This window comes from Rhinolophus sinicus, chromosome 14 (genome assembly GCF_057876585.1).
Source record: "Rhinolophus sinicus isolate RSI-liver-muscle chromosome 14, RSI-T2T, whole genome shotgun sequence".
In the NCBI taxonomy this organism is placed as follows: Eukaryota; Metazoa; Chordata; class Mammalia; order Chiroptera; family Rhinolophidae; genus Rhinolophus; species Rhinolophus sinicus.
In genome coordinates this window covers 124,718,296-124,735,220 of record NC_142514.1, presented here as the reverse complement: position 1 = coordinate 124,735,220, position 16,925 = coordinate 124,718,296, and the positions used below count along the sequence as shown (strand labels likewise).

Sequence of the window (16,925 nt, the reverse complement as noted above, 5' to 3'; positions counted from 1 at the left end):
ATAAAAATATTATTAATATCCTCAGAGATAAGAGAAAATATTGTAATCACAAAACAAAAACAGAGTGCTGTGTTTAAAAAAAAAAAAAACCTAAGCAAACAAAGAGACCTTAGAAAATGACAACATAAATGAAAATCTCAAAAAAAAGTTTCAAAAGTTGAGAAACTCTTTCAGAAAATAAAGCAAAACTCACAGAGATGTATATAAGAGAGAAAGATAAAATTAAAGGAAGATCCAAAGATCTGAGATCCAAACCATAAAAGTTCCATAAAGACAGAACAGAAAACAAAGGAAAATCATGAATGAAATAATTAAAGAAATGTTCCCAAAGTTAAAGGACGAGAATTTCCAGGTTGCAAAGGCCCACTGAGTACCCAGTATTGATTGAAATAAACACACACTAAAGTATATCATTGTGAAATCTCAAAAAAACTGGGGGCAAGAGAAAATACGCCAAGCGGTTAGAAAAAGAAATCAGGTCACATGTAAACATAAGGAACCAAAACGACTTTGGATTTCTCCAAAGTAACACGGAGGAAATTGCTTAGAATTCCATATACAACCTAACTATCCTAGATATTTAAGGGTGTAATAAAGACAAGTTCGGCTATGCAAGGTCTCACAACATTTACCTCTTATAAATAAACCCCTTCTCAGGAAGCTACTGTAGAATGTGTTCCAATGACATGAGCATGGTCCCTACCTGGAAACATCCTGTCTTTTACAATAGTAGTGTGGTGGGGAAAGCATCTTCCTCCCCATCCTGGTCTCTGCTCTTTGAATATATTCCGTGGGTGTCTCTTGCCATTCTCATTAGCATTTACGTATGTGGTTAATTAGGTGAATTTTTGTGGACTAGCAGGAGATCCAAACTGTTACTTGGCTTTTTTTGTGGCAAGCTGTGTTCCAAGTTCAGAATAACCAATTTGCTAATCATCTTTGGAATTTGGGACCTGCCTTCGATTTAGGTCAGAAGGAATTAGGAGGACACGTTATGACCGAGTCCTTGCCCTCTGACTGTTACCATTGGCACCCAGGGCTCATGATGTCCTGTGTTTTCCCCAGGCTATCAGTGTACCTGCCTCTCACAGTTCACCGGGAGAAACTGTGAATCCGAGATCACTGCCTGCTTCCCAAACCCCTGCAGGAATGGAGGCTCCTGCGACCCAATAGGAAACACTTTCATCTGCAATTGCAAAGCTGGGCTCACTGGAGTCACGTGAGTGAGACTGTGCAAGTCTTTATGCTGCTTCTTATTGCTAAGAAAACAAAACAATGAACAACTAACTGGGGTAAAATATATACCACTAACAGGACAGGCAAAGGGTTAATATCTTTTTTTATAAAGACTGCTTAAAAGTGACTAAAATGTTAATGGGGATTATTTGTGGGTAATGGGGTTATAGGTAATTTATATATTTTGGTTTATACTTCTCTATATTTTCAAATTACTATGTATGTCCTGTAATCAGGAAAATAATTATTTTAAAGAAAGTCATCTCTGACCCCTAATATTTCCAGTATTCCATTGCCCCAGAACTCATGGACTGGACATTACTGCTGTAGCATTTTATTATCATTCTGAGAAACTAAAGCTTACCTTTCCCTTGCAAACTGTTTTTCGCTCAAGAAATGGGGAAATTAAAGTGTTAACCAAATGGAAAGGGAATATTTGAAGTTCTTAGTAAAATTCCTCTTTCAACCATCCTTGATGCTTTTAGACGTGTTTATATATGTAATCTCAAGCAAGTGATAGTCTAATTATAGATCAGTCTTATGTATTCATTAAAGCGAATCTCCCAAGGACTTTACCAGGAAATACTTAACTGACTTTGAATCCTTGGATGTAATTTAAAATAATAAAGCTCCATTTATTTTTAAATACTCTATGATTCTGACTAATTTCCAACTGACCTCCCCTCAATCTGTTCAAATTAGGGACATTTGATTACATTTTAAAAAGTGGATTACCAAAAATATAGGTGATGAGGCATTTTAAATAAACATAGCAGAACAATTGCTGAAGTAGAGAAAAGTGAAGGAAAAAAGGTCTATATTCTCAAGTAATTTTAAACTAAGAAAGATTAAGACAAATATTTGCTTTATAATTATATTCAAAGCAAGTCATGGATTGTTTAAAAGAGAATAAAATTAATTATTTTTCACTAGAATTATTTTTTAAATTAATTTAATTATTTTACCTTTTTTTTTTTTTCCTGGTAGTCTGCATTAGCATTAGCCTTTAACATAAGCAACGAATCTGGAAGATCCATAGATACGTAGCCCTCCATCTCCACATCTTCATATGCCCTGTTACCCCCAGTTTTCTGAAGAGACCAAAAATTACTGTCCCCATTATAGGAAAATGTGAGAACCAAAGACTTTGTCCTCTCAGGAAACTCTATATAACATACATAGTTTCACAGCACTTTATCCGCAATTGTACAATCCCAACAGCTCTGAGAACTGATAGGATTAAGCATAAATTAGTGGCAAACTAGTTTGGCGGCAAAAACAACCACCAAAAAAAAACACTCCGAGGCTATTTCTAGTCTTTATTTCTCTCATTTAGTGTGAATATCCATATGTTTTACTATCGAAAGCACTGGTATATTTGATTGTGGGTTCTATGCCAGCACCAGTTCCTGGGGTGGGGTGGGTATTTTACATAATATAAAAGATATGTACCGTATGTCATTTCTAACAATGCAAAATGTTAAATTCTGAAATGCATCTGGCCCCAAGGATTTGGAGACCACTACCTCTTCAACAGCATCTCTTCTTTCCCTTTCTGCACCTTCTCTCCCACCACAGCCTTTTCTCTGCCCCCACACCAGTAGGGTCAGCCTATCTGGGAGAGATTGGCTGAGAGAAATACCTTAATGCACGCTGATGACTCAGGCCCCCTCCCAAGTACACACACACCATCACACCCTTTCTGTGGTGCTTCCTGGATCCTGTAGGTGCTTTACTTTCTTTGAAAGACATCAGTTTTCCATCGAGCTTCAGCATAGAAGCCTGCGTGGGCAGGTCTCATGTTTGAGAGTGGGCTTGTGTGTGTTTTGTCCGGAAGGTGTGAGGAGGACATCAACGAGTGCGAGCAGGAAGAGTGTGAGAACGGGGGCTCCTGCGTCAACGTGTTTGGCTCCTTCCTGTGTAACTGCACAGCGGGCTTCGTGGGCCAGTACTGCGGCCTGCGCCCCGTGGTGGTGCCCAACATCCAGGCCGGCCACTCCTATGTGGGGAAGGAGGAGCTCATTGGCATCGCTGTGGTCCTGTTCGTCATCTTCATCTTGGTGATCCTCTTCATTGTCTTTCGCAAGAAGGTCTTCCGCAAGAACTACTCCCGCAACAACATCACGCTGGTGCAGGACCCGGCCACCGCCGCCCTGCTCAACAAGAGCAACGGCATCCCGTTCCGGAACCTGCGGGGTAGCGGGGACGGCCGCAACGTCTACCAAGAGGTGGGACCCCCGCAGGTCCCCGTGCGCCCCATGGCCTACACCCCGTGCTTCCAGAGCGACTCCAGGAGCAACCTGGATAAGATCGTGGACAGCCTGGGAGGCGAGCACCAAGAGATGACCACTTTTCACCCTGAGTCACCGCGCATCCTGACAGCCCGCAGGGGTGTGGTCGTGTGTAGTGTGGCCCCCAATCTCCCCACCGTGTCACCCTGCCGCTCTGACTGCGATTCCATCCGGAAGAATGGCTGGGATGCAGGAACTGAAAGTGAGTAGGCAGTAGTAGTGTGCCGTGCTTTACTCCACTGCTGTTTACCTGGGAGCTGCGGGCATGGAAGAAGGGAGTTTGGGAATGGAGAGAGAACCTGCAGGGACAAAGCATCCATTATGACATGTTCTGGCACTGGGTGTTCACATATCAGGCCTGAAAAATTGCTCGGTTTCTTATCCTCATTTACAGAGGAGGAAAATGAGGCTCAGAGAGTATCATAAGGTGCCCATGGCCACACAGCTAATAAGAGAAGTAAAAGTAGTTACTAGTAAACGCTAATAAGAGGTACTCCAATCCAGAGCTTCCAGACTCTAAAACCCTGCTCTTCTCACAACAGCACACCATTGGCGATAAAGCAAGCAGTGTAGCTTCATAAATGATTTACAAAAAGTGTGCTCTCAAAGGTCAGAAGAAGAGAGTATTCCCGTTCTGATAGTATGAAGACTTGAGGGGAACAGAGGGACATTTGAGTTGGCCCATGGTGGATTAAAGGCCTGGGGACGGAGGGCATTCCACATAGAGGGACCTGCATGGTCAGAAGTGAAACAGGTCGTTCTGTTTGCCTGGAATGCAAGGTCCATGAAACAAGAGTGTGAAGCATAGACAGGAAAAGTGGTCCGGGCCACATGTTGGTGTTTCCCATTCCTTTGGCCTCATGCAGCAGTATTCTATGCACAGGGCAGAGCCACAGGTGCAAAGGCCCTGGGGTGGGAAAGACCTTCGCATGTTGAAGAACATGAAGGAGGTCAATGTAGTTGGAGCCTGCTGAGCACCAGGGGGAGTGGGTGCATTTTAACAGCAAGACGAGTGCTGGTTTTTAAGCAGGGGAATGCCATAATCTAATTCACTTTTTTTTTTAAATGGCTCTGTTCCTTGGAGAAGAGACTAAACAGGACCCAAGTGGGAAGAAAGCAGAGAGACTAATTAGATGGTCTTTATGAACATCTAGATGAGAGGTGGTGATTGTTTTCCCTGCCCTAACATCAGTCAGGATAAAACTAAGACAAACCCAATTCTAACCTGTGACTTTTCATCAGGCCAAATGGCTTTGTAGTCAAATAGCAGAAACATCCTGGGAGGCAGGAGTTGCCAAAGGCAGGGATTATAGTGCTATGATATTGTAGTGCTATATCATAGTACTATAGGGTAAAGGGTACGGGGGAGAGATAGGTTTCAAACGAAGTTAAAAATCATATACAGGTGAGGAGATAATGGGTGTCTTCATGGAGGAAGAGGGTATTCCTACTTGTATCATTAAGCATGAGTAAGATTTTGGTAGGAAACTATTGGAGAGAGCCTTCCAGAAGTAGGAAGTAGCTGGATCAGTGGATAGGACACATGAGGGCTAGCTGGCTCTGTTGTTCAGGAGAAAGGTGAGGCGAGAGGTGAAAGGTTGGACACCTGCACGCAGCATAGTTGAATCTCTAGGAGGGTCAGCTCACTGAGGGAGCAGGAACAGAGAGAGAATGATCAAACTGAGCCTCCAAAAGAACCTCAGACATGCCTCTATGTGGGAAGTGGGCAGAGGGGAGAGGCCAGGAAGGAGACAGTACGTGCCAACAGAGAGAGAACAAAGAAAGAGGAAGGGGCAGCCATGCAGAAACCAGCACTACCAGTGAAGTCAGCAGGGTTGAGTACTGTAAAACTGTCAAGGAGGACACGGGCTAAAATATGTATTGCACTTGACATCTAGGAAATTCTTCGTGATCTCAAGGGAGTTTCAGTGAGTTATCAAGACAGAATCCAGAATGCAAGGTTCAGGACAAAGGGATTTGGTGAGAAAACAGAGGCATCAGAGAAACATAAAAAGTCATCAGTGCAGTGTGGGATCACCTTAAATCCAAATAACTTGCCTAAGTAAGAGGAGAGATGAGGATTCAAACCTGGGTCCTCAGGGTTCAAAACCTGTGCTCTTGCCAGCACTGCGCTCGGACGCGGAAGTGTTAGCAGGAAGGAGGGAGAGGGATATAAGAGGAAGAGGACCTCTTAATAGAGGAGGGTCTCTCTTCTAGTGCCTCCCCAACTGTTCTATCTGCTGACTCTGTCTTTCTGGAGACACATTTATATTTTGAGTAGATGCCTTTGGACTTTAACCATAAATATACTGCCTCTCAAATCATCCGTAGAGTTAGAGTTTACTGAAAGCCTTGCCAATCCACTAGCTAAAGGAAAGGCTCTTTTTTATTTAACCACGAAAAAAGGGAGTTGGAATAAATGGAGGAGTGGAGAAAGGAGTTTTATGCCCAACACGATATTCACCCGGGTAGATCATTTGTCCTTTCCTTCTTTGTGTTCAGGGCTAAGCCGAGTGCCCACCTCATGCTTTTCCAAGGCACATCTTCATATTTTCTGTGGTGTGGTTGTTGGGAGGTGAATTCCTCCCGGATGTCTCTCTCCATTTATGTCAGTTGTTTATCCAACTCATCATTTTACTGTGGCTTCAGCATCTGACAGCAGATGCAGCCACAGTGCCTGCTCCTGACATCACCCTTTGTGGAAGAAACAGTGATTTCTCCAGCCACGAACAGGCACAAGTCTTCCCTTAATCACAAGTCACTGTTTCTTTGTACCATCATGTTACGTGATGATTTGAAGCTGTTCCTGGTGATCATTTTCCTCCACCTATTTCATAATGTGACAGCTTTATTTCCAGAATCTACCTCAGGCCAAAACTCGCATTTCCCCCCAAAGTATTATTGGGTTTTTATTGAATACTTTTCCTTTTTTGTTAAGCAAGGCAGTTAGCTGGCGATACAATCTCTAGGCAACTAATCCATTTTTCACTTGACAATTTCAAGATATGAGTTATTTTTATTGCTTCCTTTAGTACATCAAATAAAAAAGTAGCGAGCAAGCGAGAGAGAGAGAGAGAGAGAGAGAGAGAGAGCTGTTCAGACAGCAAAGAGGAAGGAAGAGTGTGGATAAGAGCGTGTCTACACCGCTGACGGCCCTCTTACTGGCATGCAGAATGTTCCCAAAGATGATGTGACACTGCCCTCTAGAAGGCAGCACCGAGAACTCCACTCGCTCCCCAGAGATGGAAGTTAGGATAAATGTAATGGCATTCTTGCCTATAAAATATTTATACCCCTATTTTAAAAGTAATCTCATTTAACCTGGTGTTGACACCACATCGGTTCATGTAAATGATTTAAATTAACTCTGAATGGCAAAGAGTAACCCAGCCACTTCATCCCGTTTCACTCTTCACTTAGGCTTCACTTTGAGGAGGGAACAGCTACTTTCCACTGTCAGCCATTTGGAAGCTCATTTACCAGGGGTTAAGGGTTTTGAATCCATAATGTAAATCACTTGATTGACAGACGGACCTTTGCCCCCAGTGGCACAATCAATTTTCTATTGTGGAGCTAAATTATTTTCTCTGAGAAAATGAAGGAGCTCCAAGTAGTGAACCCTGGGGTGGGCAGGGCCGAAAATATGCACAAGGTAACCAGTGTCATTTCTGCTTGTTGTCTGGCTGGCCACGAAGACAAAGGAGTTGATGACCCGGGAGAAGTGACCTGCTTTGCAGGCAGTAATAAAGGCAGCAACTCTGAAGTTCAGTCCCTGAGCTCCTTCCAGTCGGATTCTGGTGATGACAATGGTAAGAAGTCATGGACTTATCCTCCTGGGTGGGTTCTGCTTCCTGTGCTGGCAGTCAGTAGTTGAGAGGAAGGTGGTGTGACCCGTTTTGTTTCCTGACCTGTTCATGGGCTGTTGAGTGTGTTCACCAGCTTTTCAGTTGACTCCATGATTGGGTGTCATTGCTGAAAGAGCACCCATTGAGCTATTACAGCAATAAGAGGACTCAGGGATCTGTGTCAGAGGTTGACAGAGGTTCCCTGGACCTCCAGTCATATGTCCTTTTTGATTTGGTTCATGACGGAACTCTCTCATCAGAAATGATACTCTCTAGTAATCAATGTGATTTCTTTCTTTTTTTTTTTTTTTTTTAATTTTCCTAATGATTATCTCTTTGCTATCCAACCTCCACATTATCAGAAATTAGTTCAGAGGCAAGATCCCCTCCCCCCGCCCCCCCTAATCTCTTTGCCATAGAAGTGGCATCTTCATTCAGTTGAATTTCCTTTGATCATTTGGGGTCACGGGCCTTTGGAAAATCTATTGACTACTATGGATCAGCTCCTTAGAAAAATGCACATATACCCAAAACGTTGCATGCAATTCCATGTGGTTTATGGACTTCGTTGACACTCCAAAACTGCTACCTCTACCTCATGTGAACTTACGTTCATGAAGAGGTTGCTGGACTGGGTTTTCAGAGCTGAGGGACTAGCTTTGGAGGGTGGGTTGGTCTCCTGAGGGCAGGGGAGGGTAGTAGAAATGGTCATAAAACAGCAAGAACTCACTATGTGGTGAACGAAGAATAATTTCCAATAGTCATCCACAGAGAGTTAGCCTTACCTTATATCATTTTCCCATTTATAAGCAACTGGAAAAATTGAATATTTATTAATTCATGTAATCATTCGACCTATAAATCCTTGCTGAGTTTCTCCTGTGTGCTGAAACCAGTGCTGGGCATTTTGTATCCAGAAGTACAAAATGAAAACAAGATAGTCTTTGGCCTCCAGGTAAATACAAGCACAGGTGAGTTCTAAGGCCATAGAAGCAATCATGGAAGTAAAATAGCCTACTTCTACCAACACCACCCCCAAATCTCTTCCACCCCAGTACATGGCTCTCCTGAGAGTTGCAGAAGCCTCAGTGTATCTGACTGCCGGGATAACAAACCACATAAGGGTGGATTTCTTCTGACCATTCTAAGGTCAGGGCCACACTTGCAGATCTGTTTGCCTTGGTGCTCATTCGTTTCCTTATCCCCTACCAGAAGAAAAGCTGTCGCTGGTTTGCGTTTTATAGAGAAGCAGCCAGCCGAGAACAGATGGTTTTCAAACTCCAGGCAGCAGTTCCGGCAATGATACCTGGTGGACTATTCTCATGGACTCTGCTGTATGTGCCCTTAAGGTCTCACACATGCTTAACTTTCTGCGTTTGTCCTGACTAAAGCAGGCCGTGTTAGGAGTTTTCAGTAAATTAGTTTTAAACCTGGTCACCTCTCCACAAGGTGCTGGTATCAGGTGCTAAGTCTACTCATATAGAGCACAGAAATCTCCTTCCCAGGTTCTATTTCAGAGGCCAAACGCTGACGTCGGTCTACACTTTACTGGTAGAAGCTGGGCCTTGGGTCATTCTAGGCTATCAGTGGCATCGTGTGCGTGTGAAGGCATCAGTCCTGCACGCGTTATCCTCCATTATGACATTTGGTTAGGAGCAGCATGTCTGACCAACAAAGAATTCACTTCAAGAATAGCGAGGTCTTCCTGAAGAGGCTTTGGGAGTTACTGACGAGAAATTAGCATGAGCTTGAAGAGCCATTGTCTGCCTAGGTTGATTTCACTGGGCCATGAAGTGTGAATTTATGATACAGCAATCCCTGTCAATCGTGCCTTTCAGGAGGACGGCCCCAGCTGTGCTGCCGTTTTCCTTCTGTCCCAGGAATCCTGGGACCACCTAGATAAAAGTGCCCACTAGAGCTCTGCACAGTAGAGCTCCACAGTAATAGACGGACTGTGGAAAGGCTTTGGGTGTTTGCATGCTGCAGCTTTGTTGGTGCCACTTGTTGTTAAGAAAAGTTAACGTATGTTTAAAATACATGACTAACTTGAAGCTGTTCTTCCCCTCCCTCCTTTCTTCTTTTCCTGGCCACAAGCATCCATAGTGACTGTCATTCAGCTTGTCAACAATGTAGTTGACACTATAGAGAATGAAGGTATTTACTTTTTTCTTCCATAGCATTTCTTTGTGTAAAGAGTTATCCTCTTGGAAATGTTGCTTCTTGTTTTTTGAACTAAGGGTGATTTTAATCAGCTGGCAATAGAGGGGGCAGTAAACAGGTGATTTCAAGGGAGACATTGAATGTTTCTCCAGGGATTGGAGTGAATTTTAAAATTTGGGGAAAACAATTAGTTCGTATTTTTTTAGCATGTGGGGTACTACTGTTTTTATAAAATTTCTCCCAAGAGAAGAGTACCCAATTAGTTGGAATCCAGATTAATACTAAATTCATTCTTATAGTCAACATGTATTCATTGAGCACCTACTATGACCTGGGAATAATGAAGAAATCATTCAAAGCTACAATATAATGGGGACTGATTTCAATCAGATAACTTATGTTAGTGACTTCATACAATTAGGGCCTAGTGTAAATGGGATTATCTTTTTATTTCCAAAATAACAATGGGGAGAAAAGGCAGCACGTTTTTTGTCCTCTAAAATGTTCTCTTTTACCCTCTTTGTATGGCTTGGATTGTCAGTTTTACTTCTTACTTTGTATTTAAACAGTGTCTGTCATGGATCAAGGACAGAACTGCAACCGAGGTGACTCTACCACGACCCCAGCATAACATTTTCCTTATGTGTATTGAATTGCTGAGTTCGTTCTTACCCTGTCTCTCTCCCTCCATACTTTCTGAGTTTCTTTAATCTGAATTTTGCATGTTCCAGGTGTCTTGTGAGCTTGGTATTGGAGGTGAAAGCCCTGCCCGCATCCCTCCCCCAGCCACTCCCCCATGCGTGCAATTCATCCATTTGCGTGCACATCTCCCCGCCTTCTGTGGTCCACAGTATGGCCGATGCATCTGTCTCTGCGAGCATGTTGTCAGCCTGGCTCTGCACTTAGTGTATGGATAGGAAGTAAGAATGGGGGAAGTGAGTCCTAGAGCTGTGTTTCCTCAGTACGCCCTTGCTGGTCATCTCTTATGGCATGGCTGAGCGTAAGGCTCTGCACCACCACCCAGGCACCATCTCTCAGAGCTGCCATCGCCTTGTCCTTGTGGTCTCAGGACCAGAGCATGGCTGGCCCCTGATCAACCCTTGTAAGGAGCATGCACATGACTTGGCTTCTTCGGGTCTCTTGGATGATAATTGCATGCCAGGCCCCTTATCTGCCCTTTCCAAGCCCTACCCCAACTCCATCCTAGAGGAAATTAATTGTCACGGCGTTTCTCTCACAGCCTATCACTGGGACACCTCTGACTGGATGCCGGGGGCTCGCCTGTCGGACATAGAGGAGGTGCCCAACTATGAGAACCAAGAGGGAGGGTCTGCACACCGGGGCAGCACACGGGAGTTGGAGAGCGATTACTACCTGGGCGGCTATGACATTGACAGCGAGTACCCACCCCCTCATGAAGAGGAGTTCTTGAGTCAGGACCAGCTGCCCCCTCCACTGCCCGAGGACTTCCCGGACCAATATGAGGCTCTGCCGCCCTCCCAGCCTGCCTCCCTGGCCAGCACACTGAGCCCAGACTGCAGGAGAAGGCCCCAGTTCCATCCCAGCCAGTACCTGCCTCCACACCCATTCCCCAATGAAACGGATTTGGTGGGTCCGCCTACCGGCTGTGAATTTAGTACTTTTGCCATGAACATGAACCAGGGTACAGAGACAGCAGGCCCAGCAGACAGTGTGTCTCTATCCTTGCACAATTCCAGAGGCACCTCATCCTCGGATGTATCAGCAAACTGCGGCTTTGATGATTCCGAAGTAGCCATGAGTGACTACGAGAGCGTGGGAGAGCTCAGCCTCGCCAGCCTTCACATTCCCTTTATGGAGACTCAGCACCAGACCCAAGTATAGAGGATGCACCTCAAGTGCTTTGCACTGTTTGTTACAGAAAAGTGGAAGGAACTGGCTGGGGTTGTCTCCGTGGATAGTGTGTTGAGCGAGAAGGAAATGCAGTATTTTCCACTAGGAACTTCATCACATGTCACGCTGTTTCCAGCAAGCTTGACTCCAGCTGGGAGAAAAGGAAAGGCTCAGAAATTGTTTCTGAGCAGTGACTGATAGCGCTTGCAGTATGTACCTGCGTTCATGACGAAGAACGTGCACCCAGTTCTTAAAGGGGCAATAAATTTCACCCGTTAGTTTACCCAGTCGATCTTATAAGGCTTTGTGCAGTATTGTGCCCTGGAAAGTGTTGCAACATCAGTCCTTGCAGTATTAATAACTGGCAACAAGCAAAGAGGCATGTAATTTTGAGCCAGTGGGTGGGGGGCGGGGAATGAAAATACCAATAATGATTGTTGGAAAAGTTAGACTCTTAGGCAAAAGAAGAGAGAGACAAATATTATTAAACAAGAAAATGGGCTGAAGCCTTTAAAAATCAATTTTATTTTTTTTTATAAGCTGCCCAATTTTCAGCTATAAAATTAGATTTAGGTGACATGTTTAGTATGCTTAGTTATTTTTGTTTGTTTGTGTTAAGCATCCAATATAGTATAGTTGGGTTTTATCATCTTTGAGAAGGTGTAATGACGAGGAATATGAGGATATTTGGGTTCCATTTTGTGGGCTAAGGTCAACATTGTTCAAACATTAGAAAGAATGTGATTATCTGTTTTTATGTTTTCCAGTAAACATTCCTGGTTGTAACTACAATGTTAACTTTACTGCAGAAATTGACCTTTGTTCTGAGAATCAGGAAATTTTTTTAAAAAAGTAATATTTTGGTACTTTGTTCTCTAAAATGAGATAGATATTTAGCAGTTTAAGCAGAATTCACAAATTTGGGGGGGAAGAAAATATAACACTTTCAAAGTTTTCAACCTGGTAATCACGATTCTTGATAATGCAGATGAAATCAGTCTTGTTCTAAATTGGTAACATCATCACTATAAATGCAATTACATTTTTTTTTTAAAAAAAAGAAAAGGGTAGACTAGTTCTTGTGCATAAATTATAATAGTGTGTGTGTCTGGGCCTGTGTACAGATATGTGCTTGCACTCAATAAGGCTGCTCTTGAGAAAGCTAACGTGAAAGTTTTAGGATATGGACCGTATAGAAAATCCTGCCAGCAAGGCAGACCTTTCAATTTCTCTAATCTCTATGTTAGAGAAACACCAAATGCCATATTTTACTCTGGTTCAGTTAACTTTATTTTGGTACTGCCATTTATATTAACTTAAAACAAAACTGAGCTTTTTAGAAAACAGTATTTTGTTATAATTTTCCAGAACTACTCTTATTTGAAAACTGTGTAATGTTTGATTACACCCTGGGGTTCTCTTCCCACCTGACATCTGGACTTTGGCCATGGGTTTCCAAAATTGACAGGGGAATCATTCCACTGAAAATACAGTAACTCAATATTCGAAGCTTAAAGTTAGTAAGTTAAGTGACTTTCCTCTTTTGCTTCGATCAGATTATGGCTGCGTGTGCAGTGGCCATGGTAAATAAATGCATATTTGCACTATCTGCTTAATGAGCAAATCTCTGTGTCCACAGTTTCCGATGACATATGACATTGATGTGTAATTGTGCTGTCCTGAGTCCGTGTACCATCTACTCAGACATATTTTTAGTTGTTTCAGTTGTGTTTAATCCACTTCTTTGTAGGAGTCAGTGTTTCTGAAGTTTGTTGTAAAAAAAATTCCTTTTCATTCTCAAGCTTCCTAAGTCCATGGATACACTTCACAGATTTTTTCAGCTTTTCTCCTCTCCCTGTTTCTTGGTTGGACCTACTCATGGAAGCATTATCTGCACTGTGGTCTTGAAATAAATGAATTTCAACAAGGCTGCTTTTGAGAATAAAATCTTTGGCATTTTTCTTATGTAAGCACATTTGCAAGAATCATTGAGAAAATGACAAACTAATGGTCTAGAATAGAATCACTGCTACACTTTTAATAATGCAATGACATAAAAATCATCAAAGTAAAACCAACAATTCATTTCTTGCCCCCAGGAAATATTAGAATGAGATTAATGCCAGTGAGTCACCACTGCTTACACAGCATCTCCTCCAGGGAGAATGCCTGACTGACACAGTAATGAAGGAATAAATAGATCTAATGTGGTTGTGAAGTCACCCAAGAAAATTGTGTCCACCTTTTGCTCTGACCTATATAAAATACCTCTTTCTTCAGGATATTTCCCCGTTTTTCTGCAGAATAGCTCTGCAGCTAAGTGTATGCCAGATAAGCATGTGTTATGTTTTGACTCATTACCTTTAAACAACTATCGTTTCACTTTCTGGAAAATTAGACTTCCTTGTAGATAATGAACTGGTTTCCAGTCAGGCCAAGATGGAACTAGGTGGGATTTTGAAGAGCTGGAAGGGTCCTTAAGATCTGTTTTTCCAACTCTCTTATCTTATAAAAGAGGAATTATACCCAGAGAGGGAAAGGTACTTACTCAAGCTCACACAGGAAATTAAATGGCTGAACAGGGATTAGAACTCATCCATTTGACCAATATTCTTCCTATATAACATTGTTCACCAATAATTGCCTGGGGTATGACATCTGCCTGTTTTTGCTAGAGCTTCTGAATTCCTACAATTTCTGCTTTGGAATTGTAGAAATCATGTGGATATTGTAGAAATCATCTGGACTTTGCCCATCAGTTTCCAAAATTGACAGGGGAATCATTCCACTGAAAATACAATAACTCAATACTCGAAGCTTGTATTTCCTAGCTTCGTGTTTCCTAGTAGCCCTCCAGGAAGTGTGCAGTTACAGAATTCACACATTTCTTTGAACAATTATCAGAATGCTGCTTTTGCCAAATGAATGTTTTCTAAAATGAGGATGGAATGATAATTACAGAATGGAACCCAGACCAGTCAATAATTACGGTGAAACTTTGTTTATAATATTATCTACTGGGTGTATTTTTGTTTTTCTTTTTCTTTTCCCCCTGCAACTTTTGGCATTTATTCTTACCCCCTCCGCATTGATGAACCATGTGGAAAATATTTAAGCCAATTAGTGTCTTTGCCTTTTTTCTAAAGTGTATATGCCACGTCCTGGAAGCCATTTTCTATAGCCTGTTGTAGGCACTTTACTTGTATTGCACACATTCTGGTTAAGTTGATAGTAGCGGATCTGTTAATGTTTGCTATATAGCAAGCAGAAGCTCTGGGGCTCTACAAGATGAATAAATAAGAGTGTATTCAATTTCTCATATGAGCATTTTGCTGCTGAGTTCCACTCCATGCCAGCTGTCCATGTCATGCCCTGACCATTCATGAAATGCCATGGTAGAAGACTTAATAGTATGAATAGGTCAAGTCCCTGCTTTTGAGGTTTGCCCTATCGCGTGGAGAATCAGTGTGAAGGCATAGAAAGAGAATTTATGACGCATCCCTGGGACTTCCCTTAGGAATCACTAGCGAGGCCGGGAAAAAAGGCAGGTAAGAAATATATACCATCACCCGACCCCTAGTTACTTCCCACCTCTACCCACTACCCCCAATAATGCTGTGTCTACATAATCAAAGTCAGGGGGATTGGGACAAGAGATGACAAGATAAATCATTTAACATCCAGAAAACACTTTCATGTGAGATAATTTAGGAAGACCTAGTATTCGTTTTGCATTGGTTGCCCAGATAATTTTCTGGTTTCTTCACTCTGCTGCCCTCCGAGTACACATATATTGACAAAGTGATTAGGCTTTTATGTTTTATGTTTTTAGCTTCAAACCATGGGAAATGGGGATCTGAAAAGGCATTTCTTCAGCATCATAATTTTGTGAAAAGGTGATTATATGTTTTTCCTTGTTTTTGTCCTACAACGTTCAACTGCACATTATTCTGGTGAAAATCCACAATGTCTTTAAGCTCCTGGTTGTATAATGCTAGGGTTTAAAGTCATCATTTGTGGGTTTGGCATCAGTTAATATTTAGTCACCTGGCACGTAGATAAAAAAAGAATAAGATTTTCTTTACTTATGTAATAATGAAAAGCAATAATTACAGTTATGTAATATTACACAAAGGCCATAATAAGTCTCTTCCAGTGTTTAGGATACACTAGAGAATCATATAGTCATTTGGAGCGTGTTTGGACCCATTAGTATGTACTGTAGTACGCTTCCAGCGAACAAATACCTGAATTGCTACTATTATATTCACCAATTTTATGAGTCCATACTACTGCATTTCGGGAAGTGACAAATGTGTTCGGAAATGGAAGCAGTTCTTTTTAAGCACTGTACCAGAGAGATTGTCATGTAAATTTACCTGTTGCAAACAGGCTGGTTTGTACAAGATGTATGTTTTGGTGTTTAAAATGTTTATAAAATTGTATATAATGGTTCCAATTTTCCAAGCTTTTGTAGATACTGTATTTGAAGCCTATCAGGGTGCTTTAATTTGGGGGGGTCGAATACAATTCTAAGTCATCCATGCTGTTGGTCTGCAAACTTTAAGGGTAACTACACACATCCACAAAAAGGATTTGAAATTTGAAAATGGTGATTTTTTTTATCATTGCAAAATGTACTGTAACCTTTGTTTGGTTCTACTGTTCTCATTTAACTTTCTCTGTTTTCAAGAAAATGTTCTTATTGACATTCTTTTAAATGAGTGTGTTTTGCCCATTTACTAAGTACCTGGTACCTATGCCACTTCAGATTCAGAATGAAGCATATCATGTCTCCTCACACATGTGCACTCACCTAAACTTGCACACATACATCACACACCAAACCTTATGCAAAGGGGAAAGCTAACACTTAAAGTGAATCTTGTCCCTTATGGCAGTGGATTGTTTCTGCATATATTGCTGTTGGCAGTATTCAGTCTGATGTTCTTTTTCTAAAAAATGAAAGAAAAAAAAAAAAAATACAAGAAAAGACAGCCAAAACAAAAACCCAACAGTGTACAGGTTTATAACTTACAAAATTTAATGGTTAAAACAAGTTTTCAAGTAAAAAGAAAAAAATGAAATTAGCAATTGTGTTGACTCTTCTTAACTCTTTCCTTTTATTTGTCTTCAGCTATTACTCACATGGCACTTAGGCAATCATCTTACCTCCAGAAAGACTTCCCCTGGTTCTACTGTACACACGTTGGAGTCTTAGGCAGCTTCTTACTGGGCACATACCCTGTGGGGTTTTCTCCCCAATGAAAATGAAAACAGTGCTGGAGACTAGGACAAATGAAGGTCATCAAGTCCCACCTCTGCAGAAATTTCTTCCACACACAACTCCACTCCTTCAAGGCAGCCTTTCCGTACTCCTCTCCTTAAGAAAATAAAAAAATAATCCAGAAGTTTGAGACATAATTAGCACTTGAGTTTTCCTCCAAAAAGCTCTAGAAAATATTCTACATAGAGTGAAAGTCAAAGTATATACAGGAGAAGCTGGGGGAAAGACAAATTG

At 41.9% G+C, this 16,925-nt stretch overlaps 1 protein-coding gene across 6 annotated transcripts in view; it reads left to right on the top strand.

The window, feature by feature from the left end:
- The window catches only part of FAT3 (FAT atypical cadherin 3), a 634,277-nt gene extending 617,783 nt beyond the window's left edge, over positions 1-16,494 (top strand). For 4 of the 6 annotated variants that reach the window (XM_074335616.2, XM_019737551.3, XM_074335613.2 and 1 more), the window contains 6 exons: positions 1,066-1,219; positions 3,074-3,729; positions 7,223-7,336; positions 9,467-9,526; positions 10,102-10,137; positions 10,773-16,494. In XM_074335616.2, the coding sequence (XP_074191717.2) occupies positions 1,066-1,219; positions 3,074-3,729; positions 7,223-7,336; positions 9,467-9,526; positions 10,102-10,137; positions 10,773-11,395 (1,643 nt within the window). In that variant the 3' untranslated portion in view covers positions 11,396-16,494. The remainder of the gene's footprint in view (positions 1-1,065; positions 1,220-3,073; positions 3,730-7,222; positions 7,337-9,466; positions 9,527-10,101; positions 10,138-10,772) is intronic. The other 2 variants (XM_019737552.3, XM_074335615.2) reach the window with 1 other exon arrangement.
- The last annotated feature ends 431 nt before the right edge of the window (positions 16,495-16,925 follow it).